Below are 24,935 nucleotides of genomic sequence, written 5' to 3'. Positions count from 1 at the left end.
GGAAATTAGGGTTGACCATTATTTTGAGTTTGGCAATTGTGTTGAAATAAGTTATCAAAGTTGTGCCCTTTACTAATCATTTGCCAGAAATTATATTTCAACTTTGTTTGGAATTCTTTCACAGCTTGTACTCATGTATGTGGGTCAGTGCAGTTAAATAAGTCCCGAGCAATTCCTAATAGCTAGGTACCCATGCCAGATTGCTGGTGTAGGGCTAAGCTTGAGTAACTTTGTTTTGAAGATCAACCAGACTTTTGAAACTCTTGTGGGGTCAGTTCTATCTACACTTTCAAAACTGTAACTGTGTTTAAAAAAAACAACCAACCAAAAAAACACACAAACAAAAAACCCAACCAAACGAAACCCCATAGAAATCCACCACCACCAAAACCAAAACAAATGGCCAAAAAGCCCAAGCAAACAAAAAAAACTTCAACCAAACAAGAATAACCAAGCAGACTTCAGGTACTGCATACTTCCATTTTAATTAATACTTTTATTTTCCTTTATTTCATTAGATAGTCTTTGCAGTGGTTCAGTTTGGAATTTTTAAACCTAAACCAAAAGACTGGATATTTGTATTAAGTTAACCCATTTCTGTTAAACAGTTGTTCCTGTTTCTCCCTCTTCTCCTTCTCCCTGTCCCCCCCACTTCCCTATCAGTAAAGGTACTATTTCTATCCTGAAGCATTACTTTGCATTAAAATAACTTCGCTTGTATGAAACTTTCTTTGCATGTTTTGTTCGCAAACTTTTTAAAGCTTTGTTAAAAATAAAACCACTTAAATAATTCAAGTATAATTACATGAATTATCTAGTTTGGCAGTTTCTAGGACCATCATGAATCAAATTTCTCTAAAGCTGCTACAAACCATGTGTTTGCTAGGGGCATACTATGATGATGTGCATAGCATTCTGAATATTTATCTTTCAGAGCTTTTAACCTTGGAAGTGCCCTGTAATACTGATACTTCTATATGTTCAGGGGTTTTCATCAGAGGCTAATTTTAGTAATCTTCACTTCTGAAAATATCTATGCAAAACAATCTCAAGGAGTTTGAATACCAAAGCACTGGAAAGGGATGAATGGATGGTCACATATGTGCTCTTTTTCAATTGGTGCAGCTTTTTCCTGAAACACTGCTTCTCACCCATCTGTCATTACTGATAGTATATAACATGGCTGATTTGCCAAAACTTTCAGTCCTGATGAAAATATTCACCACTTCTCCTCATTGAAGCTTAGTCAGGACACCTAAACTTAATTTTACATGGAAGGAAAAAAGCTGAAGTATGGTAGTTAATAGTCTTAAAATATTTAAACTTTAGAAGCTTCTGTGCTATGATAGATGATTAAATGGAACTGTGTTTGATCTAGAAGCATAAAGAGGAGGTGATTTTGCAATAGAAATGAACTGGTAGAAGAGAGGATCGATTATGAAAGGTGAACATGGTGTAATCAATTGAGATGCAGTTCTGCAACCTGGATTGTGTTTCTGGTCTTGCATCTCCTTTGCTCTAATGTGAGTTGGCCTTCCTCACTGGTGATGGGTAGCATTCATTCTCATAACTGAAATAAAGCTTTTTACCCTTTAACAGCTTTTGGAAAAAGCTGAACTCGCAGTCTGTCTGTGATATCAGAAGTATGATAAGCTTAAGTTTATTAGAAATAAAAATTTGGAACTTGTATTCAGCTGGCCGAAAATTATTTGGCTAATAAAACAGATAGATGTAACCTCTCATTCTTGGCAGAATTTCACTGATTTACAAAGCTTATGTCCAAGATAAAAGAAAGGAAAAGTCTATTAAGATACAGCTTTGAACATGCATATAACTGTGTATTGCTCAAACAGAACCATAGGAACTGTAAGCTCCTTAATGCTGAAGGTTCTCTTGCAGTCTCCCTTCTCTTTTTCTTCCTCAAAGTTTACAAAAATCTTTTGGGGGAGAGGTTCTGCATGCTTGCTGAGTGCTTCATGCCCAAAGTGGTTCCTTAAAGAAGGGATAATTATCAAACCCCTGCTTTAACAGGATTATCCTTTTTGTTCTTACCTCCTTTATGTAAAATAGTAGCAGTCCTGTGAGTCAGAGCAGTACTACATAGATAATTTATGCAGACATGGTTAATGGAACAGAAGCCTATAATCTGATTCATGTGAGAACAAACTATTAGTCTTTAGAAATGTTGGTTTGAGTCCCCTTGTTGCTATTTTCCATTTTACTTTTTCCTGAGAGGAGATTAATGGGAAAGAGAAGAAAACAAAGTCCTGATTTTTTTCTGGGGTCCCCTCTCTATTATTGGAGGAGGCTAACTAGACATGTAGTGAAAAAATTGACATGTAGTGAAAAAATTAAACTTTTTGTTTGCGTGTTGAGTTAAATCAAGTGATAAAGTTAAAACTGACAAGATAATTTGATTTGCAGTAGGTTTGCAGTGTGCATGTGGAATGCCATTGCAACATGCTGTTCATTGGACTTTGTAATATCAGGAGCTCATACCATGCATGTTTGTGTGCAGTATGAGTGCCAGGAATTGGTGACTTCTTGCATCCTAGATTAAACTTTGCAGTATTTGGGAGTTCAAGGTGCAAGTTGACTGCTACTCATTTGAAAAGGGAAAAACAGTAGGTGCTGATATTTTTTTTTCTTGTACATTATCTTACTCCTCTAGAAGTTGCTGATACAAAGTGCTGTTGACAGATGCAGAATAGCTAGCTAACTAGCTAACTGGTTGCCCAGTTAGATGGTTAGTATGTAATACTTCTGGTTAAATAAATAATGTACATGATATATGTGTACTTGGATATATTGTGAGATGTTTCTTCAACCACCCAGATAGGAAAGAATAGAAACCCAACAAACTACCCCAGCAGTTTTTCACAAACTTGAAAATCTGGTCAGCCTAGCAGTGAAGAAAGCCTTATACTGCTCATAATTGAGTGAGGGCATTGCCCTTTACATCAGAGACCAACTGGACTCCATGGAGCTCCACCTGGGCATAGATGAAATGGTGCCAGAGCTTATGGGTAAGGATTAAAGGGAAGGCAAGGGAAAGTGACATCATAGTCTGCTAGAGGCCACTTGACCCACAAGACTGAGTGGATAAGGTAGTTCTATAAACAGATAGGAGCAACTTCACATTCATAAGCCTGGGTCCTCATGGGAGCCACCTGGGTATCTGTTGGAAGGACAACACAGCAGGACACCAGTAGTCTAGGAAGTTGTTGGAGTGCATTGATGACAATTTCCTCCTCCACATGGAACCCTCAAGGAAAGTTGCTAAGCTGGACCTCGTCCTCACCAGCAAGGAAGGGCTGGTGATCAATGTGAAACTTAAGGGCAGCCTTAGTTGAAATGACCATGAAATGATAGAGTTAAAAGTCCTTAAGGCACCAAAGAGGATGCAAAGGAAGCTCACTACTCTGGATTTCAAATGAGCAGTCTTCACCTTCTTCAGGGTTCTGCTTGGCAGAGTGTCATGGGATAAAACCCTGTGGGGAATAGGGGCCCAAAAAAACTGGTCAGTAAACAAGAACCATCTCCTACCAGCCCAGGAGCAGTATATCCCAAGAAGGAAGAAGGGAGATGAGTGCCAGGAGGCTGGCATGAATGAACAATGTGCTCATGGACTTACTTGGATAAAAAAGGAGTCTATAAATAATGGAAGCAAGAGTGGGCCATGTGAGTGGACTACAAAAGTTGTCTGAGCTCTAGGGATCAGGTTAGGAAATTGAGAGTGCAGATAGAATTAAAGTTGGCTAGGGGTCATGAAAGGGAATAAGAATTTCTTCAGGGACAGCAGTGACAAAAAGAAAGCTAGGGAAGGTGTGGGGTCTCTCCAAAGAGGAAAATGGAGATCTGATCATGAGCAATATGGAGAAGGATGAGGTGCTCAATGACTATTTTGCCTCAGCTGCACCACTCAAGCCCCAGAAAACAAAGGTAGGGAGTGGGAAAAGGAATATCCGTCCACCATAATCAAAGATCAGGTTTGAGACCATCTAAAGAACCTGGAGGTGCACAGGTACTTGGAGCCTGATGAGATCCTGCCATGCCAAACCACTGTCCATTATATCTGAAACGTCATGGCAATCTGGTGCAGTCCCTGAGGACTGGAAAAGGGGAACACAACCTGCACCCTCAAAGAGAGGAAAAGAAGGAAGACCCCAGGGACTGTGGACCAGTCAGTCTTACCTCTGTGCCTGGCAAGGTCATGGAGCAGATACTCTTGAAAGCTTTGCTAAGGCGTGTGGAAAATGAAGAACAGGTGGTTGTTGGTAATCAACATGGCTTCACCAAGGGCAAGTCATGCCTGAAAAACTTTGTGGCTTTCTATGATGGAGTTACAGCATCAGTGGATAAGGGAAGAGCAACTGATGGCACCTACATGGACTTGGGTGAAATATTTGACACTGTTCTGCATGACATCTAGGTCACCAAATTGGAAGAGTTTATGGATGATACCAACCTATGTGTTGTAGTTGACACACTGGATGGAAGGGATGCCATTCAGAGGGACTTGGACAGGCTTCAAAGGTGGGCCCAAGCCAGCCTCATGAAGTTCAACAAGGTCAGGTGCAAGGCATCTGGGTCAGGGCAAACGAAGAACAAATAGAGGCTGAGTAAGGAGTTGCTCAAGCAGTCTCAATGAGAAGGAGCTGGGGGTGTCAGCTGATAAAAAAAATCAGCACGAGCCAGCAATGTGCACTTGCACAGAAGGTCAACCATGTCCTGGCCTGCATCAAAACCAGCAGGACAAGGGAGGTGATTATTTCCCTCTATTCTGCTCTTGTCAGACCCCCACCTGCAGTATGGCATTCATTTCTGGTGCCCCTGGCACAAGAAGGACAGTCAACTGCTGGAGCAGGTCCAGAGGTGAGGGCTGGAGGTGATCATGAAGGCGGGAGCGCCTCCCGGTGTGGATGGGCTTTGAGAGTTGGGGCTGTTCAGCCTGGAGAAAAGAAACTTTATAGCAGCCTTCCAGCACCTGAAGGGGACCTACAAGAAAGCTGGGAAGGGACCAGACAGGATGAGAGTAAATAGATTGGAGCTTGAGGAGGGTATTTAGACTAGATATTAGGAAGAAATTCTTTACAGTGAGGGTGGTGAGAAACTGGAACAGGTTGCCCAGGGAAGTTGTGGATGCCCATTCCCTGGATGTGTTCAGGAACAGATTGGATAAGGCCATGAGCAATCTGAGCTAGTGGTGTCCCTGCCCATGGTGGCAGGGTTGGAACTAGATGATTTTCAAGGTCCCTTCCAATCCAAACCACTCTTTAAATCTATGAAGTCCACTTAGTGTGTACTGTGTGCTGGGCTTGTTTCAAAAGGATGTGGAGGGGAAGGGAGTTAGAAATTAGAAAAAGACTGCCTGTTTTTTCCTAGAACCTTCTAGATCTGTTTTATATCAGTAGGAAGCACAGGCACTTTCTTTTGTGCAAGAGAAGCATGCTCTAAGATGGTATGTGGAAGGAAAAACACATAACTAGCTGTGAAAGAATGGGTGTAGTCTGGCGTGTATTAAGTCTTAGAGTTGGCAGAGTTTTCTCATTACGTTCCACTGCCTAAAGTAGATGTGAGTGGATCTGCTCGCCCCAAACACGATTAGGGAATTGTGCATGATGCTTACTATTAGCATGTTGAACCACCTGTGTCAGTAAAATTGTCCAGAGGAGTATGACTAAATTTGAAAAAACTCTGGCAGGAGCTTTTTTTGTTTCTTCTTTTGTACTTAACGTGTGGGTTTAACTGTCAGAGGAGGAAGAAAGCAGAGAAATTGGAATATTGTCTTGAAAATTAATTTCTGAGCAGTTGCTGATATTGTTAAAATAGATTAACTGCTTGTACATTTCATTAAACTTTTTTTTTCCGCAATAACCGTGGAAGCAATTTCAGAGTTCTCAAACCTTGCAGCCCCCTCTGATTTTGAAAGTTGTGCTTATGCTTTCTCAAGTCCAGCAGTTGAGAAAACAGTGCTGTGAAAACATGTTGATTTCTAACTGCAGAGAAAATTGACTTTGAAGGATATGGTGCTTTAGCCTGAGCACAGGACTAACACTTTATTTAAACCATGTCTTTGTGGTGCTGAAATTCTAGAAATATTTGTCAAGTGTGTGAGGTTCTCTGTTTTACTCCATTCAGACTCCTGTTCTTCTCTAAGGGATCATTCCATGTCATTTGGCCTCTGCCGGGTTTATCTGGCACCACAAGATGTGCTTTCTTCAGGGTTATGCCTTTCTGCCATTATTTCTAACAGTTCAAATTCTCCACTGTGCCGTACATGTTTAGCTGTTTCCTATCCTTGGGTTTCACTAAGGCTGTTAATTTCCTTGTCAAACTCTTGGACTTTGCCTAGATGTGCTTGTGCAGTCAGGTATCCTTACAAAGACATTATATGGAGACAAGACTTCAGGCTTGTTTACTGAGCTTCAGTGCTCAGTAATTCACATACGACATAATGTACTTTACTGCCAAGCAGAACTTCCTATTCAAAGCATGAGCGTGCTTGCAAATGGCAGTGTAAGACAAATGATCTTTTTATTTCCTGTGTGTTATGCCATTTTTTGAGTAATTGAAGACATTATACCTTCTGTCAGGTAGGCTCTACTTCCTAGGCTTAGTTGCCTTTGTGCATGGAAAGGAATATAAAAGAATGAAATGTCAGTGTCACGTCCTTGAAGGCAATCTGGCTTAGCCTTATTTATGTGGGGTTAGAAATCCAGGCTAAAACTATTTCATGTTGGAATTGTCTGTACTTTATTTTTCCAGGTATTCTTCAAAAGTGTAGACTTACAGTAGCAAACTGTGATGATTAATTATAATCAGTCTTCTGGCAACCTTTTAAGAAAGTATAGTGTCTCTACATTTGTCTTTGTCATAAAACATGTGAAATTTGTGGCAAAATTAAGTTTCAGGCAAGCTAAACAGCCCTTAAATGACCTTGTTCTAAGACCTTTTTGAGATGTCCAGCGATGCATTGGAACCTGAGAGTATACTTTAGACCTCAATTGAGACCTCAAACTAATTTCATTCGCTACTTAAGGCATTCTTCTAACTGTGTAGTAATTGTTTCCCAAGTGGAAATAAGTAAAGCTTTTGTTTTCCCCTGTTAAAATGCAGCCTTGTTCCTCACACCAGATGTGATCTGAGGTAAGTATTGTTCTCTGGAAAGTTCCTCTTTGGATGTCAGATTCTGCCATTTTGGAGAGAATCACAGAATCAGTAAGGTTGGAAATAACCTCAAGGATCATCAAGTCCAACCTCAAACCAAGACTTTGCACTTACCAACTCTGTTTTGTGACACTACATTGTCACTAGATACTGATTGAATATTAATTTGAAAAAGTTGTCCTGTGACATTGAGTGCACCCTCAGCAAGTTTGCTGATGACACCAAGCTGTGTGGTGCAGCAGACATGCTGGAGGGAAGGGATGGCATCCAGAGGGACCTTGACAGGCTGGAGAGGTGGGCACAAGCCAACCTCATGAGGTTCAACAAAACCAAATGCAAGGTCCTGCATCTGGGTGGAGGCAATCCCAAGCACAAATCCAGGCTGGGCAGTGACTGGCTGGAAAGCAGCCCTGAGGAGAGGGACTTGGGGGTGCTGGTGGACGAGAAGCTCAACATGAGCTGTCAATGTGCACTTGCAGCCCAGATCCTGGGCTGCATCAAGAGAAGTGTGGCCAGCAGGTCAAGGGAGGTGATTCTCCCCCTCTACTCAGCTCTGGTGAGACCCCATCTGGAGTACTGTGTCCAGTTCTGGAGCCTCTATTACAAGAGGGATCTGGACATGCTGGAACGTGTCCAGAGAAGGACCACCAGGATGATCAGAGGGCTGGAGCACCTCTCCTATGAGGAGAGACTGAAAGAGTTGGGGCTGTTCAGTCTGGAGAAGAGAAGGCTCCTTAAGAGGTGACCTTCTTGTGGCCTTTCAATATCTGAAGGGAGCCTACAAGAAAGCTGGGGAGGGACTTTTTAGGCTATCAGGTAGTGATAGGACTAGGGGGAATGGAATAAAGCTGGAAGTGGGGAGATTCAGGCTGGTCATGAGGAAGAAGTTCTTCCCCATGAGAGTGGTGAGAGCCTGGAATGGGTTGTCCAGGGAGGTGGTTGAGCCCCATCCCTGGAGGTGTTTAAGGCCAGGCTGGATGAGGCTCTGGCCAGCCTGATGTAGTGTGAGGTGTCTCTGCCCATGGCAGGGGGGTTGGAACTAGATGATCCTTGTGGTCCCTTCCAACCCTGACTGATTCTATGATTCTAAATTTGATGCTCAAATTCCTACTGGGGTAATTTAATCTTTCCTTATTAATAAAAGGTAGGGATTTGGGGAATTGTTTGTACTGTTTTGTTTTAAAATTTATTTTTTTCTAAGAATGATGTGTTCTTGGGATTGTTGGTTTGGGGTTTTGAAATTTAAAAGTGTATTTATTCTTGAAATGCTGGCTCACGGCTAGCCAGCACTTGCAGTATGATCACTAACAAGCCTTGGATGTGCAGCTGCTTGGCGTGTTTGATGGACAGGATGTTCTTCTGGCTTTGGGAAGACATTGGGAAACTTTTCCTTTGCTAAACTTAATGTTTAGAAGAGTTTTACAATTTAATATTTTTTTTTCCTTTTAACATGTGTGATGGTATATTTTGTTTTAAAGATGTCTGAAAACAGCAGTATTGCCAAAGAATTACCACCAGGATTGCACAATGTACAAGTTGGATCAATACTTCGTCCTAGTTGTATTTTTGGCAATACTTAATGTGCTAAGCACAGTATTTTCCATGATGTGTGTGATTTTCCAATTATGTACAGGATACTTATCCAAGCCTGATGAGAATGCATTCAGAATCTGTAATCTTCCACTTGGAACAAGGCATTCTTAATGTTACATTAGGCTAATACACTTCTAAAACGAAGAGTGCCAGCAGTCAACATCTGTAAAATGGTATAGGAATTCCAAATCATACAAAGAATTTTATTTATTCTTTCTCTAACTTATTAGCATTCTTAATTCCTTCAGTTGGCAATAGGTTACCTTCAGGAATTAGTAGGAAGAATCATCTTATAGTCCCAAAGTCAGTGGATAAATATCGGTATAGGAGCCAGGAATTCCTTATGTATTTTCTGTCCTGTAGCATGCTGTTTTGCTTTCATGGCTCAAATGACAAGTTTTCCTGAAAGAGGGGGGGTCTTCAAAATGCTTATTATGTTGCCTTTTCGTAGTGGACTCTTGCCCAGAGATTTTAACTGATGAAGACTACTGAAGTGGAGAAGAGATGTCTAGCTAAAATGTAATCTTAATGTTTTTGAATGTCAGCCGTGATAACACAGTGTCAACACAGCTTTTATCTTTAAGAACTGAAGTGAAAAATATGTCATCATACACAGGTCATCTTAGTGTCTCTGGAAGTGAAAGCTATTGGCAGTACCTTGAATCACCTGTAAAGCAGAGCTAAAACCTACAGAGGAAACTTCTCATACTGCACGTCAGAGCTGTCCTCATTATTCTTGGTCCCAAGACTGGAAATGATCAGGAATTAACCTGACCTCAGACTTTCTGCTTGGGTGGGGCACTACAGTGGTGGCCTGCTGGATATGGTTGAGAGCAATTTGGAGAACTATGAAACTTCGTATTGGCTTGGCCTTGGGTTTGTGTATGCTGAGCTCTTTAGGAAGGAGTGCTGTTACATAGCTAAACTGCACAGAAGCCTGAGAGCTGTCTGATAGTGTGTGAACAGCACCGTGACAAGGCTCTATGCATAAAATATAAGTAAGAGTTTCTTTCGTCTCTCTACTTAAGGCTGAATTAGAAATGTCTTACCATTTTGCCCTCTCTTCTAGAAGAAGAGATGGGTGGGATTTATCTTGCAGCTCTGATACTCGGCTGCTTGCAGAAACCACCTGTGCAGAAGAAGGCCTTGCCAAAGGCACTCTGAATTCTCAGCAGTAACTGTCGAATCCATGAAGTCTGAACCTGCTTAGAAGCCTTTAAAAAGTTGAAGGCAATGTTTTTTCTCTTTAAATGAGATAAGCCGATATGAAGGTGTCCTCCAGGAAGGTCTTGCCAGGCTGGTCAAGTGGGCGAGAAGGAACTGTATGAAGTGTAATGAGGCCCAGTGTAGGGTCTTACACCTGGGAACACGTAACCCAGGAATGCAGCTCAGACTGGGAGCCACCTGGCACGAGAGCAGCGCTGTGGAGAGGGACCTGGGGATCTTGGTGGACAAAAGGCTCAACATGAGTGAAGTGAGTGTGCTGCAGTGGCAAAGAATGCCAACAGGGTGCTGAGTTGCACTAACAAGGGTATCGCAAGCAGGGATAAAGATGTTATTGTCTCACTCTAGTCAGTGTTGGTCCTGCACCAGGCTGCACCTTGAGTACTGTGTACAGTTTTGGTCCCCCCTGTACAAGAAGAATGCAGACAGGTTGGAAAGGGTCCAGAGAAAGGCCCAAAGGCCTGTCATATGGAGGAAGGCTGAAGGAATTGGGTTTGTTCAGCCTTCAGAAGCAAAGGCTTAGGAGAGACTTCCTAACCATGTACAAGTACATAAAGGGTGGCTGTCATGAGGAGGGAGACTCCCTTTCTACAGAGTCCCATAGTAAAGGGGTAATGGGGGCAAGTTGATACTGGGGAAATTTGGACTGGATGCCAAATTTTTTTTTTCCACTATTGGAACTATTAGACATTGGAATAAATCCCAAGGCAGATGGTGGATTCCCCTACATTAGACAGTTTCAAGGCCCAGCTTGACAGGGTGCTGCCCATCTCATTTAAACTATATTCTTATCCTGAAGGGTTAGACTAGGTGATCTTTGAGGTCCTTTCCAGTCTAGTATTCTATGAATCTTCAGCAGTTGGTTGGTTAATGAGCTGCCTTTCTGTCTTTTCCCCCTGTCCTTCAATGATAGGTGAACAAGGTCTGTATACATCAGTAGATTTAACAAAGTTTTACATATATATGTTTATGGTATAAATATCTAGATATGAGTTGTTAGCTACTGCCTCTTATTGTGAACCAAATTCAACTAATTCGGTTTGGGTGCTTAATATGTCCTAGTTCTCATACACATACTATGGCTGTCTGATCAGTAATTTTAAAAATTCTGGTATTTATCAAGCAGATGATATAAATACACCGTTTACAAAGACACTTGATTTCTGGATTTAAGGGTGTGTTTACTTGCACTTCAAACTTCAGTGAGAGGGCTAGGAGTTACTATCTGATAGGGAGATCAACCTAATGATAGCTGTTTGCAACTTAATAAATTAATAACTGGAGATTTGAGTTTTGCAAAAGAAAAGTAATGAGATTTCTGTTTTTTTTTTTTCTCTTCCAGACTATCATTTTACTCTGGCCATTCTTCATTCTCCATGTACTGCATGCTCTTCCTAGCAGTAAGTATGCTCTTGCTATCTAAATGGTAACAACGTTCTGCTACTTTAACTAGTACAAAAACTGAAATACTTACTTGGCTGCTTTGCACAAAGGACACTGATTTTAAGATTCTTATCTGAGGTAACTGAAGATGTCTCAGTAGGAGTTATAAGGGAACATGGCTGAAATTTGGACAAGGAGTTATGTTCAATATGCCTAAAAATACTTAGAATGGTAGTTGGCTTGTTTGCCTTGTCTGAAATGAACATGATGACAAGTGGATTTGGAAAACATGTTGCTATTTAAATCTAGTGACACTGAAAGTATTGAAAGCCATATAAAAATATGTAATATGTCTGACTCAGTGAAATATGCAAAACTATTTAAAAACAACGCCCCTTAAACACTGATCAAAGATGGGTGAGCCCATAAGCTTAAACCAGCACATCAACTTGAATGTTAAGATTCTTTTTAGTTTTCTCCTACCTTTTAGTGGAGAGGAAGAGGGAGGGGAAGCAAGGGGACATCACTGTCTGTGAAAGGTAAGATCAATTCACTAGTGCTTCAATTGGAGCCTAACATGTTTCAAGTGAAATTGTTCCAAGTCAGCTAAGGCACACTGGAAGGTTGATTTTTGTTGGTCTTCTCCTACTAATTTGCAACACAGAATACATTAAACAACTTTATGCCATCTTGTTGTTAATGTAGTAGCAAAAATAAGCTCTAGTCCTGATTATAAACTGTTAACATAACGTATACAGGCCAGGATCTTCATGGAGCTCAGATTTAATTTGCCTTCTCATCTTGATTTGCATTTTTAATTTTTTTCTTGGCAATAGTACAACATCTACAGTGAGTACGTAGATTATTCAAGTTAAAAACCTACAGCCACATACAGAAATGAGTGGTCCTGAAGTGTGACTTAAAGTTTGGGGTTTGGTGTGGTTTTCGGCTTGGTTTGGTTTTGTTTGTTTGCTTGGTTTTGAACTTTGGGGGGCGGGGAAGCTTTATTCCAGAAGCTCAGTGTTCAGTTTGGATCAATTTTTGCAGTTTTTTTTAATGGCTAAAGCTATTTAGTTCCTCTGCCCTCTCTTGTCTGCCTTTAATGTAACTGCAAACAGCATGGCTTTACTTGGCTCCTTTAAACTAGAAGCATACAAATGTCACATTAAGAGTCAGTGAGTGTTTTATTGGAGATCAGTCTGTTATTCAGTAATGAGTAACCAGAATGCTGCCTGGAGGAGAAGGCATTCTTCTTCTATTCCTGTACCCTCATTTCTGGTTTTGTCTCTGGCTAAACTGTTGCCCAGTACAAATAAGAGGGTTTGTGGGGATTATCTGTCTGCTTTCTTCTGTCTTGTAATAAGATTATTCATCCAGAAACAGAGGGACATCTGAAGAAGGTTAATGACTCCTTTGGCAGGATTTTTATACCTTGCTGATTAACACTTTTTTTTTGTGGTGGTGTTTTTTTTGTTTGTTTTAGTTGGTATGTGTTTTGTTTGTTGGTTTGTTTTTTTTTTTTTTATGTGAGGTGGTGTTTGGGGGTTTTGTCTTGTTTTTAAATAAAAAGGAAGTACTCATGTCTCCAAGCAGACAACTCCTGCAGGAAGGTGACAAATGCTTTTCTCACCCTCCCCCTTGCCCTTGTGGCAAGGCAGGAGTGCTGCCACTGGCTCTAAGCCAAACCTGCAGCACTTGCTAACCTGTTTGCTAACAGAACTCTGATACAGTGGCTTCATCTGCTCTTTGCATGCTTACTCCAGCTGTGGACTGAGTCATGAGCAGAGCAGTTGTTAACATGTGGCATTGCTCACAGGCAGTGTTAATCATAACCAGACACTAGCATGCTGGTTTCTGGAGAGACTGGAGAAGTCTGCTGTGTGTGCATACTGCAGTAATCATACTCTTTCAGTGTTACTTGCTGAACGTGCGTACTGTATGAGGTTACACCTTTCAAAAGTGAAGGAACATTTTGGGACAGATGATCTCTGCCACAGATTGCACAAACACTGCAACCATGAAGTGAGAGATGCTTCAGATGTGTGGCTTAAAGCCACCACACAAAATACTAAGCAAAGTAGTGAAATACTTTTGCAGCTTCAGTTACTGAAAGCAGAATTGCTGAATTACAAACGAATGAAATTGTAGCTTTTTCCTGTTCTGTGCACTTGCACACGATGTATTAAAAATTAATGTAGGGTGGTTCGTTGACATTTCCAAATGTTTTAGATGCTTTAAACCTTTAGCAACATAAGAAATTCCACAAGTCACAGCGGAAACTGTGGTATCTGAATTCTGACTGCATGACTCTGCTGGTATCTGGGAAAAAACCCTGCAATTTTGGACACTATCCTGTGCTGCTTGTCCTCATTCATAGTGCCCTCACTATGGGAGGGAGGAGTTATCCAAATCTGTGAGCTGTAGGTGAAATCTTTAACAACTTCATCTCTCAGGGATGTTGTGACTTTAATATCTTTGTATTCTGGAGGGCCTTCATTACCCTGGAAGCAGGGATTTCGTCTAGATGGTTTTTCTTGCTTCAGGAGTGTATAGAAGAAAATACATAATCTAGTTCAGAAGAAAGGGTAGAAGCTGAAAAGCTTAAAAATCCAAATTGAAAATGCATGGCTTGAATTTAAGAGCTAAAGAAATATGAAAGAATATCATGCCACATGAACTATGCAAAAGGAGTAGCCTAAGCAAACACGCATTTCTCCTTATTTTGTCATCTGGTTTGTGGCACAGCATTGGAGGAGTGGAAATACTTGCATGGTTATGTAACTTGGACTCGTGTTTCTGGGAGGACACAGATAACCTTTGTTCCCTGTCATTTGCAGTTACTTAATATTGTCCTTGGTTCCTTGCAGGAGCAGTGTTCACCTTTGGTGCATGTAGCAATCAGGTTTTTAAAGGTTATCTAAAGAAAAGGAATGAGTCAGTGATACTGTATCAGTTTATATACTTCTATAACTGATAGCTGCTCCATTAAGCTAGTGTCTGCCTTTTATGTTAAACTGTAATGACTCTGCCACTTGTTGCCATATTTGAACTGAGTGTGCTCATGTGAAAAATTTCTACTTCAACTGGCCTTATGTAGTTTGCTGTATGTGACTAGCATGAAAACAGGAGGAAGGGCAGTGAGTACTGCAAGTCCCTGTGGCACTTGCCATTGAGAGTGGAGGTTTGCTCATCCACAGAGTAAAGAGAAGAATGCATCAATTCTGTTTCATATAGCACTTATCTAAGTTCTAAAGGAATGGTGTTAGAGTAGAAATGTGTGGGTGTCAAATAACTTTAGAGAATGTTAATTACTTTATATAATGACCTATTTAAATAAGCAGTACTGTATATCACTGATCATTCTTACAGCCATCATTACTGCATTTTAAATGGATGTTGTGTTGCCGTTTTACCTGTTTAAAAAAAAAAAAAAAAAGCTTAAGGCCTGGGTTTTCAGCCTCCTTTCAGTTAGACGTACGGTTTCTTCTAGTTTTTAACTCAGTGGAATGAGTGAAACTGCATCCAAAAAAATCACCCTGCAGATAGTTAGGCCAAGAGGTCATGGTGGAGAATGTATGGAGATTTATTTAGTAGAGCTAGGTGGGTCAGTTTGGGTCCAGATTGAGCTGTAATCTCTGGGATGCTTTTGCCAACAGCAGCTTAATATGGAAACTACAGGGAGTTCAAGCTACAACAGTATGTGGGAACCTAGTGACCTAATAATGGATGCTGGATCACAAATTGTCACTGCCATCACCTCCCCCTGCTGCTCCCTTTCCTTAATAATTAAACAACTGGCATGATCTCTCCTGTGTTGACAAAGCCATTTTATCTTGGCTTGGAGAATGGAAGGGTGGGTGTAGTTGAACACCTCTTCTGGCAATGTCTGTATGACCAAATTTAGCACCCTACCCTTAGAAGAAAAGATGCTGCTGTTCATCACCAGGTTTTGCTTCAATTTACTTTAATAAAAAACCAAAAAACCTCATAGCTATTGCAACTTAAAATGCTAAAGGCACACTCTCTTTAGTAGATGGAATGATCCCATTGCATCTGTTGCAATTGGCAGAGCCCTGAGGATCAGGTTGCTGTAATGGAGTCAGTCTTGGTTGTAGATAGCCTGCGCACCTCCCTGCCTGCACCTGACCTGGGATGAAAAACAGGATAGCAGAAACCCAGCCAAGCTATTCTGGGCATGGCAACATGTTTGTGTTGCTGAGCCTTGGGATAAAAGGAGATGATGAATTTTGCACAACGTGAGTGGATCTCAAGCTCTGCCACAGTGTGTTGGGAAGGAACATCTTGTGTGTCTGAGGACACAGGGATACAGATTAGAAGAGGAGGGCAACTGGTATTTCAGTGGCCTTGGTTGACAACCTTCTTTTGGTGAGAGATAGGGTACTGCATAAACCCAAGTGAAAGTGGGGTTTAGGCTGCTTTTTGTACTTGTACTCCTGAAAGTGCCATGCAAGCTTTGCTCTTGAAATCTCTTACTGCAATTGTTTATGTAGGGATTGGAGGCTGAACAAAACTACCTAAATAAGTTTGGGGGCCTGTTAACACAGTATTTTAGCTATGTCTGTCTGCATGGCAGTATTTCTATCTTTCCTCCCCCACCCCAAATGCTACTGACTAGGCTTACAGAATGGTCCTTACTGTGTTCCTGCCCAACATGAAAATTGACGACTATACCCTAGTCTCAAAAACTAATGAAAAGACACTCATTACTGAAAATGTTTTGTTTGGCTGTAGCTCTGGGTAGTAACAAGAATCTTACTTGAAGCAGAGATGAAAGAATGCTGCTCATGCTGTGAGGCTCAAGTGTGGAGACACTTGGGCTTCTATTTGTGCTCCTGGTACTCTTTTAATGTTGGTATTTAGACCTTTTAGTTGTAAACAAACAAAGCAAAATGACTCCTCCATTGCTTGCTTGGGAGTGACAGTTGTCACTAGTGATGATTGTTAACTGGCTCCTGGAGAGGACTGAGCTGAAAGCAATACTTTGCAGTACTTCTATTCCTGTAGCAAAAATTTCTGTAACTGGCTAGTCACTTACTCCAAGTAGAAGGAATACATTTAGATTTTTTTTTTCCATCAGGAAAGAGGCAAGTATTAGCATTTGCAATGGAATAAAATGTCACTGTTCATCCTGCTTTATGGTAAAGTGATGTCAGTAAACCATTATTTCTAGCCAAGCTGAGGCTACAGGATTAAAAACCTTGAAAAATATTGCCTGTCCAGTGGGATTTATTTTTACAGAATAGATTGATAGTACTTTTGATACCGAACTGAGAGTTGGCCTATTCCTAGGAAGACAGGAGTTTTTTGCTATTGCATAGTGAGTGGCTCTTGTTCATCAGTTGCCTTTTGACAGCAGCGTGCGCTATCTTACAGGCCAGACTAGCAGGTGTTTTGCCTTTTCTCTGTAGTCTGGTTATATTCTCCCCCCTCTGCCCAGTTCAGCTGTCCAATGGATGACTTCCCTGTACCAGCCCACGCATCAGAGCTGTCACAGGGGAGTCAGCAGGAATACATGGTTAGAGTAAAAAGGATAGATCATGCCTCTGAGCAGCAGCCCATATATCCCTCCACCTTGAAGTAACTGCAGACTTGTATGCTTTTCTGCCACTGGAAGGGGAAAAACTAATTCTGAACTGTTGCTTCTTTTTCCTTTATTTTCTGCTTAAAATAAAACTAAAGAACCACTAATAGTGTGGATCTACCAGGGATCATAAATATGTACTTGTTAAGAAAAGGAGGAAATCTCCTAAAAAAGGTAAAATAATCTTCAAAGGCTGAGTTGCCTGGTTTTTTTTTTCCTTAAGAACTGCATCTCATGAGTGACTCATGAATTATGCTACATATGTAGTGCTTTTATAATACCCTTGTCTTGTTTCAGTGTCAGCCTGTTGAATTTAGGTTTGAGACAGGCATTACTCATATTAACATCAAGCCTCCCATGATACGAACTGCCCATTGGTTTCTGGTTTGCTGGCAGTGTCTTGTTGTTTGATGCCTGGAGCTCTGTGTTTATGAATAGGCAACAGTGCTTACAGGTATAAAGTAAGCTGTTTCACTTGCACATAATATTTGTATAAACACAGGATTGTCTGTGTCAGGTTATTTGGCCATTGCTGTTTATTTAGATTTTTTTAAACGGCAATTTTTAATCTGTTTCCTGGATTTCTTGCAGTGTCTTGAATTCCAGTTTATGCTATCTGAAATATAAATAGTAGCTCTTACACAAACTATCTTTTACCCAAAGGAATCTATAAAGTTTCCTGTAATGTGCAGAAAAGGAAGAGCTGTTTTGCAAACCTTCACAGAACAAGTAGAAAATTTGGAAGATCTCTTGACAGTTTCTCCCTTGTTGCCCAGTCCAAGCAAGGCAAAGGTGTCTTGCTCTGTACTGCTGGACTGTTGAACAGGACTGAAACAGGGAGGTGGCAGATCATCCATCTGTCTAAATGCTCATTTTCTCTTGCTTTGTAGCATTACTCAAGCATTCAGAGTGAATATCTCAGCTCTTTCGTTCTCTTAAAGGGATCTTGTTTGAATAATTGCTTGTAGCAAAGTGTACTACTCAAGTGCAAACTACATCTTGTAAAAAGTTGTGGTACTGTAGTTACTGGAGTTTTCTCATAGAAAAGCTGTGGTGCTTCTTTATTGATGGAGTTTGGTAGTTTCTTTGGGTTTTTTTGGCTTCTGGACATCTACTTAGCTTCCCAATGGAAGACATCACAGTCTTAGGAGCAGGAGGACTGTGTCCTGTAAAGATGTCATTGAGATACCTGTAGAAATGTAGTTTTCCTATGCTGCAAACGTGCCTGGATTCTCAGCCTTTCTTCCTAACCCCAGGTCTCCTGGAGAATTTTGCCCCACCTTGTATCATATTAGTTACTCTGAGGATGGTTTTCCTGAAGACTTTCAAATACTGATGTCTCTTGTGCTTTCCCTTCTTCTTTTCACCTTTGCCTCATTAGTGAAACCACCAAAATACATTAAGTCCGTGTCTCCTCCCTCCAACCCAGAAAGCCTAAAGCCACCACGTACATGTGTGCACACACTTGAGATGGATTGTACATTACTGTTCCAGAGCTTCTTGGCTTTGGGAGAGTCCTTATGGTGGATTTCCACAGTGCTGGTTACTCTTTGTGGCTCTTGGGACTTTTTGAGTCAGCAGACTTGCTTCAAAAGTAGGAGCTTTTCTAACTGTAGTGAATAATGGATCCAAACAACTGCAGTAGGATCTTGTGCCTGTAAAGAGCAAAACAGTAATGCCACAGGGCTTTTTCTTACTGTTCAGGTGGGAGAAAGAAAAAAAACCCAAACCCCCAAACTTTCTTCCTTCTGACTTCCACTCTTGAAGGACTGAAAGTGCAGGACGATTTCCTCTGTCTTATTAGGCAAAACATTTTGCAGTGCTGAGTTTTGGTGCAATGTGATTTTTGGAAAAAAATCTGAGAAGCTATTGAAAGAGAAATGAGGTAAATATGAAACTAAATATTTAAAATATGACCTCAGTTAGTGGAGTTGAGTATGTTTGGGTAGATTTAAGAGTTTTGCGCACTTAAGATGGTGGTGTGAGATGTTAGCTGGTAGGAAACTTTCTTGTGAACCTGTATGGTTATACCTTCAGAAGCCCATCTAGGAAATAAGTCACTGTAATTTAAAATTAGGCAGGCAGGTATGTGTATAGTATATTAATACTGCTTTGGTGATAAGCTTGAAAAGCTGTGCTAGAAACATTAAGAGTAGCAAATACTTCTCCACTTGCAGAGACCCTTCCACTGGTGTCTGTGGCTTCTTGCAAGAAGCCACAAAGTGGCTGTGAGTTTCATTTCTGTATGTATTTTTAGAAATGAAGGGTGGGGATTGATGGTTAAGAAGAAACTTGCATTCAGGATGTGTGTGGAGTAGAAAAAATATTTTAATTATAGAGTAAGCATTAGCTAGTAGGGAAAAGAATATGGAGATTATTTAATCCCATTACAGAAAGCTTCTATGAAATATTTTTGTGCACTTTAAAAAGAACAAATAAAACAAACATGAGAAACAGCAGGATGGAAGAGTGAAGAGGAATAGACCATAGCTGAATGATTACTGAATGGTCAGACAGATGCTTCTAAACAGGACAGCAGGAAAGCTGGGATGCTCAAATAGCTGTCACTGATGGGAGGGCATTGCCACCAGAACAGCTCTGTATGCTCCTGCTGTGTTCATAGGCTCACAAATGTGTTTCCCAGCAACAAGTAGACTGCTGGTAAGGGGCATTACAGTAGTAGTAGCCAGATGACATTTCCTATAGATCCTGCTGCTTCTTTAGATTACAGATTTTGCTTTTAAAGCTTACTCCTTTCTAGCAGGGGAGACAGTCTGTGCTGTAAATGACTTGAAGGAGGAGCAAAAGAAAACCTGAGGCATGCTCTGTGTATTGGAAGCAGTTCTGTAAACAATCTGAAGTAATTGCCTCCCGGTAGTCAACAAGGTCAAAGTAGTAGTAAATATTAATGCAGTGTAACACCAGGACATGTCCTTATTGTGCATGTAATGTCATGTAAGGACTATTAGTATGTAAACTACTCTTCAGTACACTTCTAGTACCAACCTTAGTTTATATTTAATGGACTCATAAGGCTCCTTCCTCTCTTTGATTGCTTATTTTCCTATGCTGTTCTGCTAGCCTGCTTGAGGCCAAACACTGCTGTTGTCAGTTTCTGAGTCATGGTAGTAGGAAGAATCTTTGAGGGGGAGCATGACTGCCTGATCCTATTAAAAGCAGTGTCAGTTTGAAATTACCTGCTTAAAAATAACATGGAATTTGCTATTGCAGCAGCTGGTTAATAAGCAATTGCTCTCAAATTAACAACAAAACAAACAAAATCCCCTTCCCCAAAACTAATCCCAAAGCAAGCTGCCAGAAAAACCCAGCTGGTACTTCTGAAATTAAACACAACAGTGATCGGTCACACTTGACACTTACCTGGTATGATTTCTCACCCTTCTCGCACCTACCTTTAAAATCATACAAATCTATCTGCTGCCAGAAGGTGCAAGAAAGGCTTTGGGTATTTCCTGTACAGCTGCTGGAGTTGGTGGTATGATGAAGCACCTAGAACTGATGGAGCCCTGTATCCAATGGCATGTGTTCTGCAGACGAAGAAGGTCCAGGTCTTCTCCATGACTGGAGATTGCTCTCAGTGCAGAAATAAATGTTTGTGTAGATGTTACATCCAAGGGAGATATTTGCTATTCAGTGTTGTGGGCTGGCATCTTTTCAGCTTTGCTCTTTGTGTGGCTTGACTCATTTTTTCATTTGTTCAGAAGTAAACCTACTTTCCCACCTGTCTGCAGTTGCATAACCCTCTTTCTAATATGACTACATCTTTGCCAGCTACCAGAAATGCTTATGCAGGAAAAAAATGTTATTACAGCAAGGTATTTTCAGCTGCGTTAAGCAGAATTTATTTGGAATAGGGAAAGAAGAACAGCCAGTATCAAATCATCAGCCAGTATTTTTTCGGCTACCAGCATGTGCTCCTTGGACCTATTATCATCTCCATTTGGCACTTGGGTAGTATTCTGGTCTCCTGCTGGTACATTCAGAAGTAGTGCAAGACCAATAAAGCACTTTTTTGCTAAGAGAACTATATGACAGCTGGTTTTGGTTTTTTTTTTTTTTTTTTTTTTTTTTTAAAGTGACTAACCCGTATTTTTCCCTAGTGGTGACATGAAGGCCCCCAAAAATCTGGAGTCCCCACCACCCAAGTGGAGAAAAAAATTATTTTACAATTCAGGCTTAGGTGTAACTTCTTCTGAGTCCAATTTCACACTGATCTTGCTATGAAAAAAAACCCATCTATTAGATAGGGTTGATCTTTTTCATGCTCCATTTATAGAGGAAAAAGTCAGCATGCCTAAATTATGATGGAAGTTACTCAGAGAAACCAACCAAACATTCCCTGCATGTTTTACTCTGGAAAGTTGCACCTTTGCATGGACAGTGTACATTCTGTGCCTGCACTTAGACAGTAAATGTAATGCTTCTAAAAGGTAGCCCTGGCTTTTGAAGTTGGCAGTGGAGGGATTTACCAGAAGTTTAGTGTGCTTAGTGCCTGAAGCTTGTTGGTTTAGTTGGCATCTGTGACTTTGCAAGGCTGTCAATTAAGGCTTTGTACTCCACCTGAAGTTCCTAGATGGTACTGAAAAGATATACTTGAAATGTTAAATATAACTTAAAACTATATTGTTTTTCTCTGTAAACAGCAACTGTGGTGCCTTTTTTGGTGATAGAATCAAGTTCCAGAATAAATTCAATGATGTTTATAGGGAGGATTTGACATGCTCCTCTCAGAGCTGAAGTAAGAATTTTGTCTTAAACTGGAGGAGATGACAGTAAGATCTTAGATCAGATGGGAAAGTAGTAGAATTACTACTGTGAATTTGAGATAATGCGTCAAAAACGTAAACAGAGCTGAGGTAGAGAGACAAAGCTTGGGAACTGCACATACCCAGGAGCATTACCAGAATGGTAACATGATTAATATGTAGCTAGAAAGGACTAAAACCAAGCTCAGTGAAGTATACTGGTGACAACTGAGGAATGTGATCCTACATGTCATTAGATCAAGTTAGTTCTGAAGCTTAACTACAGCTGGAATATGATGCTAAAAGTTAATATGCTAAAGGTGAATGGAACTGAGAGTAAAGTTAAACTTGTCAGCTCTATGTAGTACATGTAAATTTCACTGAGGATAGTAATGTTCTGCCTGCCCAGAGGCAGTATGTGGAGGACAGTGAATCTGGATGGTTGTCAGCTATTGTTTTGTATAAGACTTACCTGTAGTTATTGCAGGAGTAAAACACTGGTTTGACTTCTGCTCTAAGTAAGTGGTCCTGCTAATACCAGCACCTTTATCCTGAAAAAAGTAATTTCTCACACTGGTGAAAATATATAATCTATCTGTATAATGGTGTTGTGTAGCTTTTTATATAAAACAAAGACCAACACTAAGCATCAAACTCCATCTTAGCACACCTGTGAAAACATAGCACCTAGTATATTTGGAAACATTATAATGTCTCTAAACACAAATTTCAACTGAACTCTGAACAGGCCCAGCACCATTTCTGTGATTACTGCTTCTGTATTTCCTTCATTTTATATTTTTTTTTCTTTTCCCTTTAGCTTTACCTTCAGGCCAGAATGAAAGGAGATTGGGCAAGACTCGTGCGTCCCACTCTCCAATTTGGTCTTATTGCTGCATCCATTTATGTGGGTCTCTCACGTGTTTCTGATTACAAGCATCACTGGAGTGATGTTTTAACAGGACTCATTCAGGGAGCAGTGGTAGCTGTGCTCATTGTAAGTAATTCCTTGGGGGGATGATGTGTGTGTGTGAATACTATTATAAACAGCACCCTAGAATTGCAGGCTGTGTTTAGAGGAAAGCAGACTTCCTAATGGTTTCAAAAATGCTGGAGAGTGGAAGCAAATCCTGGAACTAGCTCTGTAGCAGTAGTACTTTGGGGAGTGAGGCAGACTCTGGGCCAGAAGCTATTTTAGCAGTTGGGCAACATGAAATTGTCCCTGCCTAAGAGCTTTTAAAGTAACTTGAGTTGGAAAGAGTCAGCTGCAAAATTGTGTGAGCCTCTATATAACCATACCCTTTGCTTCTAGACAAATTCTAAATCTCTAGTACAATAGCAAAGAACTATGTTATGAGGTAAGCACAGCAGAAAAAGCCTTTAAGGATAGTATGACACAGCCTACCTCTGTTAGCCTACAGCGCCTGTGTTTTGTGTGATGGGAAGCAAACCCTTCATCATTTATGTGCATTTTAACTACTAAGAATGTTCACAACAAAGCTAGCCTGTGAAGCTTAGCTGTGCTGATGAGTGAAAAGCTGTTCCAGGGAATAGAGAATTGCCAAACAAATGTAATGAAGGGTGCTGGATGATCGAAAGGGTAACTTTTAGATGCTTGCTAACACAAGCTCAAGTAGAAGGTGGCATTACCATGAACAGAGTTGAAAGGTGAGAAAGTTATTTCTAAAGATAAAGAACCCCAAACCCCTTATGTGAACAAATTGAAGAGTTCACCTCCAGAAACAGAAAGCTGAGGTAAAGCATGATGGGGCAGCAACTACAAATGGAGCACTAAGCTTAACGGAGTAAATTCAGCATTAAGTGAAAGCTGAGACTGCTTTGATTAGCAGGTGAAACAACACACTGGGTCTATGGCCATCCAGCCCTCAGCGCTGCTGCCCTAAGCTGTGTTGCACGGTTCTCAGGTTTGCCAGGGGAAGGTGAAGAGGTAATTAGAAAGGGAAGGGACCAGGAGAAGACTTCTCCTTTGTTGCAGTTCATGCAGCACTAGGTAATACATTTACTAGCATGATATAGTAGATGATGGGAAGAGAGCAAGCTGCAGAATTGGATGAAGGCACAACTGTGAAGGAAGTAAGGTGATACAGTCAAAGAAATGCAGGGAAGGACACTAGAGATGGAGTTGGCTCTCCCTACAGGTGCTCGAGCTGTAGATGTATTGCAGAGAAAGGTGCTGTAAACCCTGGCAAGCAGAGGATGAATCCAAGCACGGTGCTTTTAAATAATTGCAAATGAGTGACAATGTCTCAGAGTATAATAGTAGTTACTGATGAACCTTCCACCTCAGCTCAAGCACAGTTCAAAATGAAGAGAGGAAGCAGTCATTTTGCTTCATTTTGAGATATGTAAACTGACTATTGTAGTAAGCAGAGCCTGGTAAAGCACTGCAGGTAGAGCACTTAGCACACAAGTCTTGAGTTTAAACTTAAACCATTCAGTCGCAGGGGGAAGAGGAAGGTCAGTGGCAGAAGGAAAAGCTACTGAAGCAAAGATGCCACATTTTTATGTGAGACTTCCTACCAATTATCTGAGGTTTTAGTATGTTTAAATTTGCTATGGTTTTTATCGTGGAATATGTCTTCTGCAAAAGCATTTACCCTTTGAAAGACCTACACATGCAGGCCCTTAACAAACAATAATTTGTTCACTTAGGTTGTGTATGTGTCTGACTTCTTCAAAGTGAGAGGATGTACATTTCAACCGAAAGAAGATTCACATACAACTCTCCACGAGACTCCAACGAATGGAAATCACTTTGGCAGCAATCATCAACCATGACGAATAAACCACCGCCTTTGTCTTGCTCTCTGAAAGAAAAACACAATTTCACAAGCCTAACTATGTAATATAAATAAATGCCTTTAAGGGACTGCTGCTGCTCTTGGATGCTCACTTTACCTGTATATAGTAACACCTACCACAGTTATTGACTATCTAAACTTCAACTTTCTGTTGGTTCAAGCTTTTGCTTAAAGAAAACAAAACACTATTACGCTTTAAAGTTTTTATTGAAAATATGGTAAAGTTATATTACATACACTGCTGTTTGTACATGCCTTGATGAAACAACTGTGGTTTAAATGCACACCAATAAAAGAAATAAAAATTTGAGATGTATGTAGCATGTGAAGCTGGCGAGCTTTTTCCATGTGAATCCCGTACTGTTTTTAGAAGAT

At 40.7% G+C, this 24,935-nt stretch overlaps 1 protein-coding gene across 2 annotated transcripts in view; it reads left to right on the top strand.

Annotated features, from left to right (window-relative positions):
• Window positions 1–24,923, top strand: part of PLPP1 (phospholipid phosphatase 1) — a 69,191-nt gene extending 44,268 nt beyond the window's left edge. For both annotated transcript variants that reach the window (XM_054398236.1, XM_054398235.1), the window contains exons 4-6: window positions 11,330–11,387; window positions 22,559–22,735; window positions 24,412–24,923. In XM_054398236.1, coding sequence (XP_054254211.1) covers window positions 11,330–11,387; window positions 22,559–22,735; window positions 24,412–24,537 — 361 coding nt within the window. In that variant the 3' untranslated portion in view covers window positions 24,538–24,923. The remainder of the gene's footprint in view (window positions 1–11,329; window positions 11,388–22,558; window positions 22,736–24,411) is intronic.
• Window positions 24,924–24,935: the final 12 nt, after the last annotated feature.

Source organism: Indicator indicator, chromosome Z (genome assembly GCF_027791375.1).
Source record: "Indicator indicator isolate 239-I01 chromosome Z, UM_Iind_1.1, whole genome shotgun sequence".
Classification (NCBI taxonomy): Eukaryota; Metazoa; Chordata; class Aves; order Piciformes; family Indicatoridae; genus Indicator; species Indicator indicator.
The sequence above is the reverse complement of the archived record's forward strand: the minus strand, read 5'-3'. Positions and strand labels throughout refer to the sequence as shown.